The sequence below is a fragment of the Vipera ursinii genome, assembly GCF_947247035.1.
Source record: "Vipera ursinii genome assembly, chromosome: 11".
In the NCBI taxonomy this organism is placed as follows: domain Eukaryota; kingdom Metazoa; phylum Chordata; class Lepidosauria; order Squamata; family Viperidae; genus Vipera; species Vipera ursinii.
Window position 1 is genome coordinate 16,766,512 of NC_139524.1, and position 20,358 is coordinate 16,786,869.

General features: G+C 43.8%; 1 protein-coding gene across 5 annotated transcripts in view; it reads left to right on the plus strand.

Moving 5' to 3' along the window:
* The first annotated feature begins 1,619 nt into the window (after positions 1 to 1,619).
* Positions 1,620 to 20,358, plus strand: part of BBS4 (Bardet-Biedl syndrome 4) — a 45,837-nt gene continuing 27,098 nt past the window's right edge. For all 5 annotated transcript variants that reach the window (XR_014493496.1, XR_014493497.1, XR_014493498.1 and 2 more), the window contains exons 1-2: positions 1,620 to 1,706; positions 9,564 to 9,609. Coding sequence is in view for 1 of the 5 variants with exons in the window: in XM_083371149.1 (XP_083227275.1) it covers positions 1,683 to 1,706; positions 9,564 to 9,609 (70 nt within the window). In the remaining 4 variants the exon portion in view is untranslated. The remainder of the gene's footprint in view (positions 1,707 to 9,563; positions 9,610 to 20,358) is intronic.

Genomic DNA, 20,358 nt, shown 5'->3' on the forward strand with positions numbered 1-20,358 from the left:
CACTTCATCCTAGTTATGCAAGTTCTCCTTTGAACTGTACCCTACTTAAAGCTTAAATGAAGTCAACATATTTTTTTCTCCGACAGGTGACGGCTATAAATGTTTGCCCTACTGCCAGGATCCTTAATTGCTGGGCATCCTAAGGAGTAAACAAAACCTGAATGGCTTGTTCAGCTTCACTGAACTTGCTGTTTTAACTTTTATACCAGACTATGCAAACCAACTATGCACACCATGTAAGACAGACTTTCTCAATCCGGGCAACTGGGTAGACTTGAACTCCCACAGTTCCCCAGTTGGCATGCATGCATCCATCTTAAAGTTGCTGAGGTTGAGAAATACAGCCCTAATTGGACATGGCACTACCTGGACACAGAATAGAAAAAAAAGAATAGAAAATAGAAATTGAGCGACAAAAGAAAGCGAAGATAACACCAATAGTTATAGGTGCTTTGGGTGCAATCCCAAACACCTGGAGCATCACTTGAACACCATCAGCACAGACTAGATCATCATCGGTCAACTGCAAAAAGGCAGCTTTACTTGGAACAGCTTATATTGGGTATTCAAACTTGGCCCTTTTATGATTTGTGGGCTTCAAATCCCAGAATTCCTCAGCCAGCTTGAGGCACACTGGCTGAGGAATTCTGGGAGTTGAAGTCCACAAGTCATAAAAGGGCCAGGTTTGAAGACCCCTGGCTTATATCCTCAGATGAGACCTTTAACACCATCAAACATGCACATCTGCCTATCCCAGGTCCTTGGGAAGGACTCGCTAGGTGGATAAAAATATACCAAATCCAGACTAAACACCTGGTTGACTTCAGTTAAACATAAAAAAAGCTCTCCAGATAGAGTGATCCCTCAAAAGGGCTATTCTAAGGCTTTTCTGGGTGAAAAAAAATAAGGAAACCGGTTCCATAAGAATTAAGCACTGTTGAGAAAGACTGTAAATTGTGCAGCTCAACCTCAGCAACTTTAAAGATACGGATTTCAACTCCCAGATTACGGTTTGGGGAATTCTGGGAGCTGAAGCCCACCTATTTTAAAAGTTGCCAAGTGTGGAAAAGTGATATATAATAAGGGCATCCCAATGCTAGCGGCTTTAGCAGCTCTTTGCAGAAATCTGGAAATCCCCGTGCAATTCTTAAAAGTATTTTTTTTTAAAAAAAAAGCAATACCGTTGGAATATGCAAAGATTTTAGACCGCCCTGGTGGAGCCATAAAAATGCAAAATAAGCCATAGCGGAAAACTCCGTCCCTCGAGCTAGCAGGATCCCAAAAAAGGCAAGGCAAATGATTTGTATCTGCAAGGCAGATTTTTGATAATTTATTTCCTAGCCCCCCCTCTGGCTCTTTAAAATAGTTCGCTCCCCCCTTATTGTCGCGGTCCACCCATCTCGGTGGGCGAGTCCAAGTGACAAAAATGGGGGGGTGGAGAAAAGCCAAATCTAAAGAAGCTCATCCCTTCCTCGAGCCCTCCCTAATCCCGGCCGAGGCCCGTGACGTCACTTCCGTTCTTTCCACACGCCGCCGCTTCAGGGTTGGAGCTTAGAGGGACCGGAAGCTCTATGTTACCGTGGCAACAGGATACCCGGCGCCCTTTCCGTCGATTATTTCCGGGGTGGCTGGTCACCTAGGCAACGGACAGCTGGCGGCGGCTTGCTGGGAGCTGAGGCGCCATGGCGGAGGTGACGGCTCGACCGGTGAGCGGGGGTTCCCACCTGTTGCGCCTTTTTCCCCTACTGAGAGCCGAGGGAGGGCCCCGGAGGGACGGGACCCTTCTGGCCAGGCCTTCCGTGGCCTAGTGGCGCTTCGCCCTTCCTCCCACCGTCTTCTTGGGGTGCCTCACCCACCAGGCCCGGCCCTGCTGGGGTCGGGGTGGGTCTGAGTCGGTGGGAGCCCAGCCAGTTGTAGTTTACAATAGAATAACAGAGTTGGAAGGGACCTCGGAGGTCTTCTAGTCCAACCCCCTGCTTAGGCTTCTTAGCTATGGACTATGGCTTAGCCCCTTGTTCCAGATCAGCCCATTGTGGCTTGTGCTCCAAACCGTGGCTAGGCAGATTAGGGCTCATGTGGGGTGCAGTAACCTGGGGGATTTTATGGAGTCCCTCCCCCCCCCCCCGTGAGGGTCTGCCTCCTTTCTTCTCTTTCTCCTCTTCATCCCTTTTGCAAGACCTGCAAACACCCGCTTCCTCTTTGCTCAGTCTCCCTACCCAGCCCATAACTACTTTTCAAAAGTAGTCTATCCCTCTTTTCTTTATTTTATTCCACTGGTACGCTGCCCCAACTCCCAATAACCCTGAGCCCCCCCTCCCCAACAACTTGGCTCCCTTTCTTTCAAGCCTACCCTCCCCCTCTTTTTTTTTTTGCCAGTGCAGCCCTTAAAGGGGAAATATGGACAGGAGATATTGCCATGCTGAGAGCCAGTTTGGTGCAGTGGGGAAGGGGCTGGCCCAGGAACCGGGAGACTCAGTTCTGTTACGTGGAATATTGATCTAACGTCAACTGTCTTGAGTTGTACATTAAAAAAAAAATGGGGTGAAAATATAATGATGACCGCAGAATGTTTTGGTTGCTGGAATTGTAACTAGCTGGAAGCTCCCCACCTTGACAAATTCCCTCCCTTGGAGACCTTTCCATGTAAAAATCGATACAGCTACTCCTTGACTTCCAACCGTTCATTTAGTGACTGTTTAAAGTTAACAACAGCACTGGAAAAAGTGACTTATGACCATTTTTCACCCTTAGCGACCGTTACAGCATCCCCATTGGTCACGTGACCAAAATTCAGATGCTCGGCAACCAACTCATATTTACGACAGTTTATATTGTCCCGGGATCATGTGATCACCTCTTGTGACCTTCTGACAAAGTCAGTGGGGAAGCCAGATCAAGTTAACAGTCGTGTTACTAATTTAACTGCAGCGGTTCACTTAAAAACAGTGGCAAGAAAGGTGGTAAAATGGGGCAAAACTCACTTAACACACGTCTTGCTTAGCAACATAAATTTTGGGCTCAGTTGTGGCCGTAAGTCGAGGATTGCCTGTACAGTCAAAATAATGGAGGGAAGAAAAGCAGAGCCAAGGGTCCATGGGGGAAAGGTTGTGGTTATTGTACTTATATTGTACATTGTTAGGTTTAGTTATGAAATGTGGTAACTGTGAAAAGTCATGCCTTTGTAGCAGATACCTGAAAAAAAGCATGAACCTTGGTAGCCTCTAGAAATTTTGCAAAGCAACTTTTGTAGTGACCCACTGGCCATCTGAGTAGATTTTGGTAACTCACTGAAGGACTATGATATTTTACATTGGAATGCTGTATAATAATAATAATAATAATAATAATAATAATAATAATAATAATAATAATAATAATAATAAGAAGAAGAAGAAGAAGAAGTAGTAGTAGTTGGAAGGGACCTTGGAGGTCATCTAGTCCAACCCACTGCTCAGGCAGGAAGCCCTATACCATTTCAGACAAATGGCTGTCCAGTCTCTTCTTAAAAGTCTCCAGTGATGGAGCAGCCACAACTTCCGGTGGCAAGCAGTTCCACTGATTAATTGGTCTCACTGTCAGGAAATGTCTCCTTAGTTCCAGGTTGCTTCTCTCCTTGATGAGTTTCCATCTGTTGCCTCTTGTCCTACCTTCGGGCGCTTTGGAGAAGAGCTTGACTTCCTCTTCTTTGGGGCAGCCCCTGAGATATTGGAACACTGCTATTATGTCACCCCTCACCCTTCTCTTCATTAAACTACACATACCCAATTCCAGCAACCGTTCCCTATATGTTTTAGCCTGCAGTCCCCCTATCATCTTTGTTGCTCTTCTCTGCACTCTTTCTAGAGTCTTGACATCCTTTTTACATCGTGGTGACCAAAACTGGATGCAGTATTCCAGGTGTGGCCTTACCAAGGCATTGTAAAGTGGTATTAGTACTTCACGTGATCTTGAATCTATCCCTCTGTTAATGCAGCCTAGCACTGTGTTGGCTTTTTTGGCAGCTGCAGCACATGGCTGGCTCATATTTAAGTGATTGTCCACTAGGACTCCAAGATCTCTCTCACAGTTACTACTATCGAGCAAGGTACCACCTATACTATACCTGTGCAGTTGATTTTTCTTGCCTAAATGTAGAACTTTACTTATTGGTTTTCTACATCTGAGATCTTTTACTAGTTTGTGTTTGACTGAACAAGTGTTTTTTGTTTGTTTTCTTTAAAAAGCCACAGCCTAAGCTTGTAATCTAACAGGCAGTGTTTAAGAATAAAAAGAAGGAAACAGGAGAAAATAAGCATATTATGGTCTGATGTTTTATAAGGTGGAATACATGTTCGAGTGCTTGTTTTTAAATTTCATTTAGAATTAATTCCATCTTTAGGCTTGATTTGAAATAGATCTGTGTGACCAGGTTTTTGCTGCAATGTTCTGACTTCTGGATTTTGACAGCTAATATATAGTAGTCCTTATTTTGTGGAAGAGTGTTTGTTTATTATCAAACCCACATATATAAATTAGTGCCCTAAAAACCAAGGCTTCTGTTTAGAGAAAGGCCAAGCTCTCCTCACTTTTCCTGGAAGGATCTAAGCAATACGTAATGGTCAGTGAAGTCTAGAGATTAAGAAGATGATATAAAGTGAAAAAGCCACAGAGTGGGCCATGAGAAGGAAAAGTATAGACCTCAGATACCATTTCTATACCTTACATAAATTTCCGTTTTCCCCACTATCTGATGTAATGGTTGCTGGATAATCACCCAAAAATGTTTAAAAAAAAATAAGTGGCTTTCCTATTGTAGTACCCAGAAGGGTGATGGTAATCTTTTTATTGTTTTTCTATGCTCAGTACTTTCCTCCCTCCCTCAGTAGTGTTTCAAAAAAATATAATATCGTAGTCCATTCTACAATTTCAGAAGTTTTACATTTCATTCTGCTGTGAAATGTAAAGACAAGATCACACACAAAAAATTCATCTGTACCTTTGAAGGTACAGATGAATTTATGGCAACCTGTTTATGGCAACCTGGTTTAATAAGGAATTTATTAAAATATTTTTTTTTAGTATTTCTCTTCAAAAGACATGACTCATGGATGTGCCTTTTTTTTGATGGTCACAGTTGGAGAGTGTACTTAAAATCTTGGTTCTTTATGAACACGTTCCAGGATTTTTAATAGTTCTTTTAATAAAAGCTCTATCACAGCATGCTGTCTTTGGCAAAAGAATTACAATGTAGGAGCCAACTGATTATCTATTCTGCTTGACTATATTTGGTGCTACAATAGGAAAGTTTGACATTTTAATTGGGGTAAGATTTTTAGACTGAATTTTTCAGCAGAACACCATTCTCATTCAGCACAGTTAACTCTGCATCTCAAGGTATTATGGGAAAAGCTTCAAACTGGTTTTAAAAATCTATTTGTTCTGTACTATCTTAGAGTGCTGTTAAAGTTGGAAGTGCTTAACAGCAATGATTGTAAAAAAAACCTTGAAGTTTAAATGTAAAGATTCCTCTCTGAGCAGTGATGCACAAGGGCTATAAGAAATCAAAGCAACAGTTTAACTAAACAAAGCTTATTCTTGTTTCCAGAGTTCTATCGTGGGTACGAACCCTTTTGTGTGAATTCTAAACTATTTTGAAATGTCTGTCTGTCTGTCTATCTCCAATCAATCAATCAATCAATCAATCCTTAAGTTAATCACCAATGAATATATCTTGTAAAACAGCATCAAACCATAGCAGCATATAAAGCCTTGCAAAACTTCACATTTTAGAATAATCTGGGAAACATCCTTTAAATGCTTACTATTGGTTATAGAATAGATTTTTATCCCATTCTTTTTATATATAATTCAAGGAAGTGAACATTCATACTATTCAAGCCCCTTTTTCCAGCAAAAAGGTCGGCTGTGCTGACAGTGAGTGGCTGGCTCAACAGGACCCAGGTAGCTTTCATGCCTAAGGCAGGACTAGAACTCACAGTCTCCTGATGTTATGGTAGCATCTTACCCACCACACCAAACTAGGTCTCTAGAAAATCTTAGAAAGATGGAGTTGCTGTCAGCTAAAAATCACCCAGGGAAAATAATGTCATAAGCAGCGAAACCCAACTGAAACAGCCCTGCTATGGGATCATCAGCAAGAAATCCACATGGAAGCGTCTAAACAGAATCTCAGGCACCCAGCAAGTTTGTGAGAGATTTGTAAAATGTAGGCCATCTCCTTTTTGCATTCATATGCAAGGATGAACTTTTCTTTGAAAAGAATCCATCCACTCCCTCAACTGCCTACCTTTAAGACTGCCTTAAGGTGATGTCTCAAACAAAACAGGATTTTGCTGTAAGTCAGTCTTTGTAGACCACAAATACCTCTGGAGTACTTGAAGTTGTCTTTGTGGTTGACAAGGTGTATTCCATATAACTGGGTTTTTATTAGGTAAACGTATATGTCACCTAGAAACTTAGCTGATGGAGCCTGTGCTGTTTGAGAGGGGGGGTAGAAAGTGGGGCTTATTTATTGGAAGTTGAGGGCGAAGGCTAAATCAATTGGAAAGAAAAACAATACTTTCCTCCTTGCTTTGTTCTCTTGATCTAGTGACGTCGCTGCCTATGATTAATGCCACTGTTTCTTCTCCAAATGGCCATGTTTCAGCTGAATGCTGAGCCTGCAAAGGAAGACTCAGCTCACAAAGAGATTAGCGACTTTTTTATGCTCTGCTTTGAACCTAATCGGCAGTTCTGCCCCTTCTTATCCCTGGTGTATCTTCAGCCTTTGGAGGAGAACAGAAATGGTTTACAAAGCAATGTGTACTTGCTAAAAAGAAATGCGACTAAAGCACCTTACGCTGTTCTTAAGATGTGTGTATACATTCCCAGTTTCCAAACGGGTCGCTGAATTAAGTTGTTGCAGCAAAAAGAAGGAAGTTATCTGAAGGCACCTTAATGTCTAATGATTATATTGTGCAATGATATATACAAGATGTTGTTCTGAGTAGAGATGATTGATAGGAAGGGGAAGAACTGTAACCAATGAAATCAGAGCAAATGAAATGCAGGAAATATCGGCTGTGACAATTACCTTATTAATTAGGTAATTACCACTCCCTGTGTTCCCTGCATTTCATTTATCTGATCTCATTTTTATCCTCCTCGATGAGTGTTTATAGAGACCTAGAATAACACTTTGTATATTTAATTACATAGTTGGCAGTTGATTTAGCTGCTCTGCATTTATAAATTTCACAAGGAACTTGGTTGTGTGTGTATTTATGAATGTATGTGTGTGTGTGTGTGTGTGTGTGTGTGTGTGTGTATATATATATATATATATATATATATATATATATATATATATATATATATATATATATTGCTCAAAAAATAAAGGGAACAGAAAATAAGACATCCTACTATTAAATACAGTACATTGTGTTGTTTAAGTGTTCCCTTTATTTTTTTTGAGCAGTGTGTGCACACACACACACACACACACACATTCCTTGTGTGTCCAATCACACTTGGCCAATCGTAAATATGTGCCGATTGCCAAGCGTCCAGATTTTGATCACATGACTGCAGGGATGCTTCAAGGGTCTTTAAGTGTGAAAAACGGTCATGAATCACTTTGTGCCATTGTAACTTTGAAGGGTCACTAAGCAAACTGGTGTAAGTTGAGGACCACCTGTGTCTCAGAAACTTTACAGAGAGGAAGCGTCCCAACTGGGCGTTTTTGCAGGGATGGGTCTGCCAGGCAGAATCCATCCATGGGTGCCTGCTTTGGGGGTACAAGGGATGTGGTCTTTTTCCATCATGGGGAAAATTTCATTTTAATGTGTGCCAATTAGTGTACATTCAAAGTGACAATAAAGTTATTCTATTCTATTCTATTCTATTCTATTCTATTCTATTCTATTCTATTCTATTCTATTCTATTCTATTTTATTCTATCCCATCCCATCCCATCCCATCCCATCCCATCCCATCCCATCCCATCCAATTCTATTCTATTCTATTCTATTCTATTCTATTCTATTCTATTCTATTCTATTCTATTCTATTTTATTCTATCCCATCCCATCCCATCCCATCCCATCCCATCCCATCCCATCCCATCCCATCCCATCCCATCCCATCCCATCCCATCCCATCCTATTCTATTCTATTCTATTCTATTCTATTCTATTCTATTCTATTCTATTCTATTTTATTCTATCCCATCCCATCCCATCCCATCCCATCCCATCCCATCCCATCCCATCCCATCCCATCCTATTCTATTCTATTCTATTCTATTCTATTCTATTCTATTCTATTCTATTCTATTCTATTCTATTTTATTCTATCCCATCCCATCCCATCCCATCCCATCCCATCCCATCCCATCCCATCCCATCCCATCCCATCCCATCCTATTCTATTCTATTCTATTCTATTCTATTCTATTCTATTCTATTCTATTCTATTCTATTCTATTCTATTCTATCCCATCCCATCCCATCCCATCCCATCCCATCCCATCCCATCCCATCCCATCCCATCCCATCCCATCCCATCCCATCCCATCCCATCCCATCCCATTCTATTCTATTCTATTCTATTCTATTCTATTCTATTCTATTCTATCCCATCCCATCCCATCCCATCCCATCCCATCCCATCCCATCCCATCCCATCCCATCCCATCCCATCCCATCCCATTCTATTCTATTCTATTCTATTCTATTCTATTCTATTCTATTCTATTCTATTCTATTCCTATCATTATTCTAGTCTAGTCCAGTCCAGTCCCGTCCATATATGCATGCACACACACACACACACACACACACACACACACACACACACACACACAGATACTAAAGCAGGAATGACTTCTCTACAATTAAAAAAAAAATTCTGGGGTTTTTTCATGCCACTGTTGTTGGTATCCACCAGGCAAATGAGAACTGTATTTCACATTTAAAAACTCTGCACCTCATAATGTTCAGATTTCATAATAACGGAGGGAAGATAGCAAGCAGAAGGGAAGGGAATTAAACTATTATATTGCTAATGATAGCTAATCTGCTAATACCCAGCTGATTATCAGCAATTTTGTTTGTTAATAAAATACCTTCCCTCTAAGAGTATAGCTGTCTTTGGAAGGGGAGTTATTTTGAAAAAAAGGAAACATAAAGTGGTGAGATGGCAAAGTTGGATACAATTTGTAGCATAATTCAGTTACTGTAGTAGTTCAAAGAGTTTCCATCTCCCAGAAACAAAATTCAAATCTGGAAGATTTAGAATAGACAAGGTAAAAAGTATTTGTGTTTTGAATTCTCAAGAGCAAAAGAGCAGGGGCTTTGAGATAAATAACTTTTAAAAAGTACTAGAATTTAAGTATAATAGCTAAATCGGACCTTCGTGTCCAGAGGCAGTAGTACAATACATTTGAATTCTCAGTTGTAACAAAAAATAATCATGAGAATGGGCTGTTGGCTTTTCTCCTCTTTAAGCCCTGAGTGTGAATAAGGTGATTTCTTTTTAAGTTTTTTAATTCTGACATTTTCCACTTTTTAATATAATTTCAGACCGCATCAGCAGCCACAGAACTTCCCAGAGCCAGACCAGGAAGAGGTTTGTTCTGATTTATATCTCTCTAGTTGTTTTAGCCATTTGAACTACTGTCTCCAAAGTATTCACTTGTCAGCATGTGCAGAAAAAACACTTCCCTTTAATTTAATTTAATCTTGCCCCAACTTTTAAGACTATACTAGAAAGACCTCCGAGGTCCCTTCCAGCCCTATGACTCTTATCATTCTGCCCCACCCTTGATTCTATGACTCTGTCATTCTGCCCAGCTGATGGGCAGTTCTGTTGAGTGCTTAACTCAAGCTTGATTCTGCCATGATAATGGGGCGAGGCAAAATATTGTCACTTCTTCTCCCTTATTAGGTTGAGTCTTGCTTTAGGCCGGCCCACTCCCTTTTGGGAAGAGGACAACAGATAGATTTCCTGCATGGCTGCTTGGACCAGTTTACACGGCCTGTTGTCAGTAAAGTCATTCAGATTTGCCAGTCTCTTAACTCTTTACAAAAGGGACGCGGTGGCTCAGTGGGTTAGGACGCTGAGCTTGTCGATCAGAAGGTCGGCAGTTTGGCGGGTCGAATCCCGAGTGCCGCGTAACAGAGTGAGCGCCTGTTACTCGTCCCAGCTTCTGCCCACCTAGCAGTTCGAAAGCACGTAAAAATGCAAGTAGAAAAATAGGGACCACTACGGTGGGAACAGCGTTCCGTGCGCCTTTGGCGTCTAGTCATGCCGGCCACATGACCACGGAGATGTCCTCGGACAAGCGCTGGCTCTCCGGCTTTGAAACGGAGATGAGCACCGGCCCCTAGAGTCGGAAACAACTAGCACGCCTGTGCGGGGGAACCTTTACCTTTACCTTTTACTCTTTACGGGCCAAGTCTGATGCGATCCCAGGATTTGGTTCTCTTCATTTTGCTCTTTAACATTTAAAAGAAGCCACTAGGAAAGGTAATCTGTACTTAATTTAGAATAAAATAGGTGGGAACGTCCACATAGCACCTTCCCCCCTCTCCCCCTCCCCCCATATATATATACCCTCTAATAATGACAGAGATGTATAACTTTGGTTTCACGTATCTTATTCAGAATATTTCTTATATAAATGAGTGAGGTGGAGCTGGGCGGCGGCGGGGGGGGGTGTCGGTCATTTAATCTCAGAATACCCAGCTGTATGATTCTAAACTATTTAACCGTTGGTTTTGTGGGTGCTTTGATTAATCTAAATATGTGGTATTTTGGTTGTCATTATTGCTGGTACGGTTTTATAGCCATTTATACACTGAAGTCCTTAACTGGAAAGGTCTTGCATTACTCACAGTGCTGATGTTACCTAATTGCCCTTCCAGTATATTCAAGATTATTTTTTTTAAAAAATGAAGAATTCACTAAGTCTCCTAATTAGATGCGTGTCGAAGCAAAAACATTGAGCGGTATAATGCAATAGTGCCTGTTTTACCCCTTCATAATGTATCACAATCAGAAGAGCTGGCAGGGGCAGTTTTAGCTCAGGAACTGGCCTTGTGCACTGTTCCCAAACAGGCAAAGAAGAACAGAGGAAAGCTGTCTTTCTGGAATTTATGAGTAATGCAAAGGCGGTTGAGTATTAACAATAAACTTCCTCCCTTTAAAATAATTTAAATCAGATGTAGTAGGGGGAATAAAAAGGATCCGGCTTTTATAACGTTTCGCAGCTTAGCAGCAGCAAGAGCAAATAACTCTGGCTGAAATAGTCTATTGGAAAGTGTACTTGTTGGAAGTAAACTTGGGAAATTTACTAAACCACTCTGCCTGCTGGGCATTTGTGGCCTAGAATTTAACTCGAACCGGCTTCTGTAAAGCTTCGGATCCCTTGGAGTCCATTTTTCCTTGCTTCAAGCCAGTGAGGGCGAACCTTCTAGAGACCGAGGGCCCAAACTGCAACCCAAAACCCACTTATATATCTTTGGGTGCCGGGTGGGCATGGCCCATTGGGTGGGCGTGGCCCATTGGGTGGGCGTGGCTGCGGTGGAAATGGCAGACTGGGCGGGACTAAAAAGTTCAATCAATCAATTCCAACTTTGTGAGATCTTTTTTTTTCCCCGAGAGGAAAAAAGAGAGAACCCCCCCCTTTTTTTTGGCACACGGCGGCGGAGGCCTAAAGGGAAAAGGTTTTATAAAACCCAGCTAAGGGTGACGACACATGTGCCATAGGTTCACCACCACAGCTTTAAGCCATCCTGTACTTCGACGGGTGTCGGGAGTCGCTCACTTAAGATCTCCAGAAGCTGTGAATGTTTCAATCACTGGAAGTTTTTAAGAAGAGACTGGACAGCCATTTGTCTGAAATGGTATAAGGTTTCCTGCCTGAGCAGGTGGGTGGACTAGATGACCTCCCAGGTCCCTTCCAACTTTGTTGTTGTTGTTGTTGTTGTTATTAACTGTCTTGTCTTAGCAAGGGAAATTCTGGTCCCAACTGTAGTTCTAAGTTGAGGACTGTCTGTAATGGCATCATTGCTACTACATGAGTGTAGTAAATCTGTTGAGAAAAGTAAAGTACAGCATCTGCAACTTGCCACGCACCCCAGTTTTTGCCATCTTGACTCAGTTGCCTGTTCCCTGGCCTGCCTCTGCTAAAAATGGCACTGCCGTTCTTATTTGCGGTGGAGAGAAAAGATGAATGTAAGAGAGCAGTAGGAGAACACGGGAGAGTACCATTAGACGGTGACATTATCCATTCAGACTGCCATAAAAGTCTGTGAACAGCTTCAGAGGCAACGAAAGAATCAGCTGGAAGGATCCTGGTTTTTAGACAGATTCATCACAGGCTTTTTAACTGTACAGAAGCAGAAGACTAAATGGAATGGCTGGTTTGAATTTTTCTCTTGTTGAAATTAATGCGGAACAGCGGAGCAGAGTAAATCTTTTCGGATAGAATAAGGTTTGGGGTAGATTGAATTTCCTGCTGGGCAAATGCAGAGCTGATAGATGATTATTTATGAGAATGCCTTTTTCTTTGGCTGTGCTTTTTTTGTCATACATTTCCAAAGCTGCATTTCGCAGCATTCTCCACATCCAACATGTAGCACCCCAGGAGTTTCGAAGCATGCCAGCTCCGACTTCAAAAGGGCCAACGGTGATCGGGGATTTTAACTGCTACTGCTTTTGTCTGCGAGATTGCAGCACAACAAAAAGTTTCTGTTTTAAGACCCTCCAGGACTTTTCAAGCACCGAGGGATAGAGCTCGCCTGTTTTATAACTCTACTTCAGTGGAAAGATTAAGACAGTGGCAGAATTTATGGAAAACAAATACTGTATGCTTCATGGACTGGATTGTATACTGGGAGGTTTATGTTGCCACACAAGTCTTACGAAAGCTGATTTAACTTGGGGAGACCTTGTAAGAAGAACCGTTCAGGTTTTAAATTTGTTTTAATATTACTGGAATACTCAGACCTAAAGAAGAAGAAAATCAATGTATATAATCTTACGTGAAAATCCTGTTCTCTTCCCCCCCCCCCACATTCTCTTTTGAAACTGTTTAAATGATTTGTATGCTCTGTGTTCTGCCAGAGTAAAATGGCTTTATCATTGCTTTTATTGGCTTTGGTTTAATGAGTTATGTAAACTGAGCCCCCCCCCGCCCTGTCAGGGTAGGCAACCTTGGTTCTTTTATGACTCATGGACTTCAACCCCCAGGAATTCTGGGAGTTGAAGTCCACGAGTCATAAAAGAGCCAAGGTTGCCTGCGAGTCTAGCAAATGGGATAGCACTTAACTGTAAGACCGCTGTACAGTTCGGTTTCAGCCATGATTGAACCCCGCACAGCCGTGTTTCTCAATCATTTTGATACCTGCAAATGCCGCTGTTGGTGTAGCTACAGCTAGCTCTCAGCTTACGGCACAGCTGGGACCAGGATTCGCACTGCTAAGCAAGGCGGTTGTTCCGTGAAGGGCATCTGATCTTACGATCTGTTTTTGCCCCAGCGGCTAAGCAAATGACTGCGGTTGTTAATTGAACCATGCGGTCGTTAAGTGAACCCAGCTTCCCCCAAACTGTCCAGGAAGGGCACCTGATCCCGGGACACTGCAGCTGGCGTCAATTCACGATGGTTGCCAGGCGCCCAAATTTCAATCAAATGATCACGGGGATGCTGTGAGGGTTGTAAGTCTGAGGACCGCTCATAAATAACCTTTTCCCCGTGCCGTTGTAAATTCCAACCATTGCTAAACAAATGGGTGTAAGTTTGAGGTGACAAATATCAGGTGACAATATTATTATTAGAAATAATAATAGCAGAAGTCTCCACATTGTATAACCCTGTCTTTCCAGACCTCTGGAAAGGAAAAAAGAGCCCTTGCCATACTGCTTGTATTCCACTAGGGGGTGATGCAGAGTCAAACAATATCTTCCTTTTCTTTGTTTGCTTAAATGGTCTTTTTTTTTCTTTCTCTTTCCCCATTTCAATCACACTTTTGCCTTTCTGGTGTACGGGGGACTGTTAATACAGGATAGCGAGATAAATTACAGCTTTGTTGCAAGCCTCGGAATTGTTTATGACGGGTTTTATTAAGCCCAGTTGACTGTAAATAACTGTAAGCCATACAGGTTTATTGTTTGATTTAGAGTTGATTCCAGTGGCAGTTTGAAGAAAAAAAAAAAGCGAGCAAAGAGAACGTTAAGCACAGAGACAATAGCAGTGGTTTGGGAATACCGAGATTTCAAAGCTACCTGCTCCGCGTGCGAGAATGGGAAGAAATATGCCTCTAACCTTCAGAACCGTATCTGGATTACGTGCAGCGTGATGCCATTAAGACCCCTCTGGTTAGAGAGTTGATTTTGTGTCTCTGATCAGCCTCGCCCTTCTAAATCAGCCTTAGGAATCACCTGCTGCCAGCGTCAACGTCCCTCCGTCCAGTGCGCTCCCACAGAGAGGGCCTCCTAAGGGTTCCGCCGTTCGGAGAATGCCGTCTGGTGGCTCCCAGGGGGAGGGCGTTCTCTGTGGGCGCGCCTGACCTATGGAACCGTTTACCGGTTGAGCTCCGGATGGCTCCCGACCTTCGCTCCTTCCGACGCGACCTAAAAACATATCTGTTTGAGCAATCCGGTCTGGTCTGACGGGTTCTGTTTTAATTATTGTTTTAAGATAACTATCTTCTGCATTTGGGCAAAATTAGGGTTTAATTTGTTTTCAATATCTGTATTTGTGCATTCTGTTATTTATGTCACTGTTCACCGCCCTGAGTCCTTAGGGAGAAGGGCGGTATACAAATCAAATAAATAAATAATACCAACTGGAACGTGGAGGAAATGTTGGACCACAACGCCAATCCCTGATCTTTGCCAGCATTCTCTTTGGCTGGCAAACTTTTAAAGCAGCCAGATATAATACTGGGTAGCTTTAGTGATTTCTCCATGTTCTCTTGTTTTAAAAGAATTATAATTTTAACAGAAAAACAGAGTTGGAAGGGACCTTGGAGGTCTTCCATTCCCTGCTCATGCAGGAAACCCTATACCAGTGATGGCGAACCTTTTAGAGACCCAGTGCCCAAACTGCAACCCAAAACCCACTTATATATCATAGGGTGCCGGGTGGGCGTGGCCTATTGGGTGGGTGTGGCCCATTGGGTGGGCGTGGCTGCGGTGGTAACTGCAGACTGGGTGGGACTAAAAAGTTCCATTAGTCAATTCCAACTTTTTCCCCCCCTAAGAAGTAGTAAATGATTGATTGATTGAACCTTTTTTTTTTTGCACATGGCGGTGGAGGCCTAAAGCGAAAAGGTTTTATAAAACCCAGCTGAAGGCCTAGGACTGGGGTGATGGCGCACGTGCCCACAGAGAGGGCTGTGTGTGCCACTTGTGGCACCCGTGCCATAGGTTCGCCATACCATTCCAGACAAATGTTTGTCCAATCTCTTCTTAAGAACTTCCAGTGGTGGACCATCCACAGATTCTGGAGGCAAGTCGTTCCACTGATTGTCCTCACTGTCAGGAAATTCCTCCTTAGTCCTAGGTTGCTTCTCTCCTGGATTAGTTTCCATCCGTTGCTTCTTGTCCTGCCTTCAGGTGCTTTGGAGAATAGGTTGACACCCCCCTTTCTTTGCGGCAGTCCCTCAGATATTGGAACACCACTATCTAGTCCAGGGGTAGGCAACCTCGGCTCTTTTATGACTCGTGGACTTCAACTCCCAGAATTCCTGAGTCAGCATAGCTGACTCAGGAATTCTGGGAGTTGAAGTCCACGAGTCATAAAAGAGCCGAGGTTGCCTACCCCTGATCTAGTCCTTCTTTTCATTAAACTAGACATACCAATTCCTGCAACCGTTCCGTGTTTTATCCTCCAGTCCCCTGGTATTTATTGCTCTGCTCTGCACTCTTTCTAGAGTCTCAACATTTTATATCGTGGCAACCAGAACTGAATGCAATATTCCAGTAGTTTTAAAATAATGGCCTGCAAAGAAAATGGAAAAAGACAGATATGCATGCTCTAATTCTCTCTTGTTCCTTGCTGAGGGCCATCAAAGGCACCTGGCTGTCAGTGTAAGACCAATTCACATGAATGTCAGGTTGTTGAAGGTGTGCCAGGACCCTTCCCTTGCACCTCTGTTGCTGTCATCTCTCTCCTTGTTCCTGCAGTTTTCTTGGCTTCTTTGAAAGGGGAGGCATGAGTCCCCCCCTAACCTAGAAAATTCAAATGCAGGCACAAAATGGAAACACTCTTTTTTTTTATTTCCTCACATTTTTAGCGCAACAAAGCAAAGCTAAAAGTAGAGAAACAGCAACAGTTGGCTTTGTCTGAAAGCAGGAAAGCTAACATTCCATATTTGGAGCTGCTGAGGCTGCGGTTGCCAAGATTTTGTGCTTTAAAGAGATTTATTGATTCATTTGTTGGACCGTCTGCAGGATAGAAATGGGGCTGAGGAAGAAGGATGCAGCGAAGGATATTTTTACAAATGTGTTTCACAGGAAGAGTTTGATGGTGTTAAGGCCTTGCAAATTCAGCTGAAGCAGAGGTAGAACAGTTGGAGGAATATTGCAAGATCACCTGCTCTGAGAGGTACTGACCGTTCAGGCATATTTGCCTAGAAAATCCTAATAATTATAATTATTGAGATAGAAGCAGTAAGCCTGTCTGCAGGCGGAATGGGACAACTCACCGCAGTCAACTTGCCGTGAGACCATTCAACAATTCAATTATTTAAAATACATTTTTTAAAAAATAATTTTTGTCGTTCACATTTCATTGGTATCCTTTAATGATTCTATTTCACTATTTTTTTCAATGTTCGTGTGACTCTTGTCCCATGGTGAGTTTGCTATGGCGAGTTGACTGTGGCGAGTTGGCCACAGCAAGACCCTCCTGTAGGCCATGCGATTTAAGAACTTCAAACTGCATTAACAGAGGGATAGAATCAAGATCATGTGAAGTGTCAATACCACTTTACAATGCCTCGGTAAGGCCACACTTGGAATACTGCATACAGTTTTGGTCACCATGATGTAAAAAAGATGTTGGGAGTCTAGAAAGAGCGCAGAGAAGAGCAACTAAGATGATCAGGAGACTGGCGGCTAAACCATATAAGGAACAGTTGCTGGAATTGGGCATTTCTAGTCTAATGAAAAGGGACGCGGTGGCTCAGTGGGTTAGGACACTGAGCTTGTCGATCAGAAGGTCGGCAGTTTGGCGGGTCGAATCCCGAGTGCCGCGTAGCAGAGTGAGCGCCTGTTACTTGTCCCAGCTTCTGCCAACCTAGCAGTTCAAAAGCACGTAAAAATGCAAGTAGAAAAATAGGGACCGCTACGGTGGGAAGGTAACAGCGTTCCGTGCGCCTTTGGCGTCTAGTCATGCCGGCCACATGACCACGGAGACGTCCTCGGACAAGCGCTGGCTCTTCGGCTTTGAAACGGAGATGAGCACCGGCCCCTAGAGTCGGAAACGACTAGCACGCATGTGCGGGGGAACCTTTACCTTTAGTCTAATGAAGAGAAGCAGCAGGGGGGGGGACATGATAGCAGTCTTCCAGTATCTCAGGGGCTGCCCCAAAGAAGAGGGAGTCAAGCTATTCTCCAAAGCTCCTGAAGGCAGGACAAGAAACAACAGATGGAAGCTAGTCGAGGAGAGAAGCAACCTAGAATTCAGGAGAAACTTCCTGACAGAACAATTAACCAGTGGAACAACCTGCCTCCAGAAGTGGAGTTCAGTGACAGGACATTGGCTTCCCCTGCAGAAGATCCTAAATTGCATGCTGGGTTTTGAGATCGAAATATGCTGAGTAGTAGATGAGAACCGAAAGAAATTACAGCGCGACAAACTTGCATCTCAGTTTTTCTTGACCAGCGGGCCTATAAATAAAGGGAAGCACCTTATATTGGTGCTCGGGGAAATTATGCTGACTACCAGCTCTTAGACCGTCCACTGATGCTCCCCACCTTGCAGCGAGACTGCGAAAAGCACTAAATTTGTCCACTGGTTGGCAGGGAAGCTCCTGTGCAGCTGAAGGTGACTGCAGTGATTCCAGAGAGAGAGAGAGATACATGTAGATATATGTGTGTGTGTGTGTGTGTGTATATAGAGAGAGATACATGTAGGTGTGTGTGTGTGTGTGTGTGGAGAGAGAGGGGGGAGGGAGGGAGAGAGAGAGGCCTCATCCTTCCTGCCACCTTGCAAATAAATTGGTCGAATTGAGTATGCGAGTCCAACATATTGAAAGCGCTCCAGAGGTCTACTTGCAGTGATTAGCATTCACCGTAGCGCTCAAGCAACCTATTTCAGATGGTTTATTCTCCCCACCTACCCTGATTTTTTTTTTAAATTTTTTGAAACAAGCCAGTTGCCTTTGCTCAAGGAAAGGTGAATGGGAGACATAGTCTGAAGCCCCATTTGAGTCGGTGCCATCTGGAAGGAGATCTTTCGTGACGCGAATTGAGAACCTCAGGTAGCCCTCCACTCACAACCACAGTTGAGCCCCCCCTCCCCAAAGCGAGACCTTTGTTAAGTGAGTTTGCCCCATTTTACAACCTTTCTCGCCGCGGTCGTTAAAACTGAACCACTGCTGTTGACAGGTTAGTCACCTGCTTTGTGAAGTGATTCTGGCTTCCCCCATGGGCCTTTGCGTGTCAGAAGATCGCCCAAGGGCCGGGGGAGGGACCCATGACCCCCAGGGACACTGCAGCCGTCCTAAACGTGAACCAGTTGCCAAGCCGTCTGAATTTTGATCACCTGATCCTGGGGGATGCTGCGAAGGTCCCAAGTGCGAAAAACGGTCGCATTTCCCAGTGCCGTTGTCACTTTGAGCAGTCCTTAAATGAGCTGTTGGCAAGTCGAGGACAACCTGTCCTCAATTCAGAACACAGAATGGCAGAGTTGGAAGGGACCTTGGAGGTCTTCTAGTCCAACCCCCTGCTGAAGCAGGAGACCCCTATCCCATTCCTGGCCCATGGCTGTCCGGTCTCTTCTTAACAACCTCCAGTATTGGGAGCTTCCCACAATTGTTCTCAGTGGCAGGAAATTTCTCCTTAGTTCTAGTTTTTAATCTCTCCTGGATGAGCTTCCACCCCGTTACTTCTCCTCCTGCCCTCAGGTGATTTGGAGAATAGGTCGACCCCCCCCCCCCCACACACACACACACCTCTTCTCTGCAAAGCTTTTTTGCATTGTGAACTGCCTGCCCCGCCTAGACGACGATCCTGTTCCTCACCGTCACCTCTGCATTTGCTGTCTCAGCAGCTTTCCCCCCACCACCCCATTTTGTTTTCTGCTGAGCTCCTTTATCATCATATCCACTTGCAAACTTTCCCCCCCCCTCCCTATTAGTTGCTATGGTTACCTTGGCTTTCCCCCATCTCAGCTGCAGGGATGAGTTTGGCGCACGTCAAGCCCTGTTGGTGGGATGTGAATGGCGGCGGCGTCTCCTTAAAAACTTCCAAGCCAACCACAGAACAGCCGTACTGGATCTGGATCCGGATTAGTAGCTGGGGGCTCCCTCCTCATGATCCTATTGTGAGCCAGAGCTGACCTCTTCTCTCCTCCTCCCCCCCCCAAAACACCCCCACAGTAAGAGGAAAAGATTCGCCATGCTAGCTCAGTCTCACCGCCCTTCTAGCAATAACCAGCCTGATGCTCCGCAGAATTTTTTTTTTAAAAAAGGAATGAAATTTACTCCCGGTTCAGGGCCCACTTTAAAGTATTAGTAATTATGTCTAAAAGGCTTTATTGGGGGGGGGGTGTTTGTGAACAACCTTTTTTTTCAAGCTAGCGGCTATAATCTTAAAAAAAAAAAGTGCGAAGCGGCCGGACCAGAATAAGAACTAAAATTCGGGTTAACCTGTGTGTCGTTAAAAACAAGAGGAAACCAGTTTGCAATGATTTTGTAAACGGCAGAAATCACGCAATGGCAGCCCAAGCGTGTAATGTCGTCGTTCCCCCCATCTCTCCCCAGGAAAATCGGCGTGCCTCAGCTGGTTTTGGAAGGGCAGTGGGGTTGGCAGATGGGAAACACCCCCCCACCCAGCCTTAGACCTTGGCATAAAGGATCACGTATTCCTACAGATGCAGCTCGTCCAGGAACTCAGTTGGAGTGGCCCAGTAAAGGGATTTTTTTGTTTTTTGAGTGTGACAGTGTTCAGTTTATGGAACCTCTTTTCTGCCATTGACCTGAAATATTGATGAGGCTGGGCTGGACAGTCACTTGTCTGAGATGGTCTAGGTCAGCGATGAGAACCTTTTAGAGACCGAGGGCCCAAACTGCAACCCAAAACCCACTTATGTATCGTCGGGTGCCGGGTGGGCGTGGCCCATTGGGTGGGCGTGGCCCATTGGGT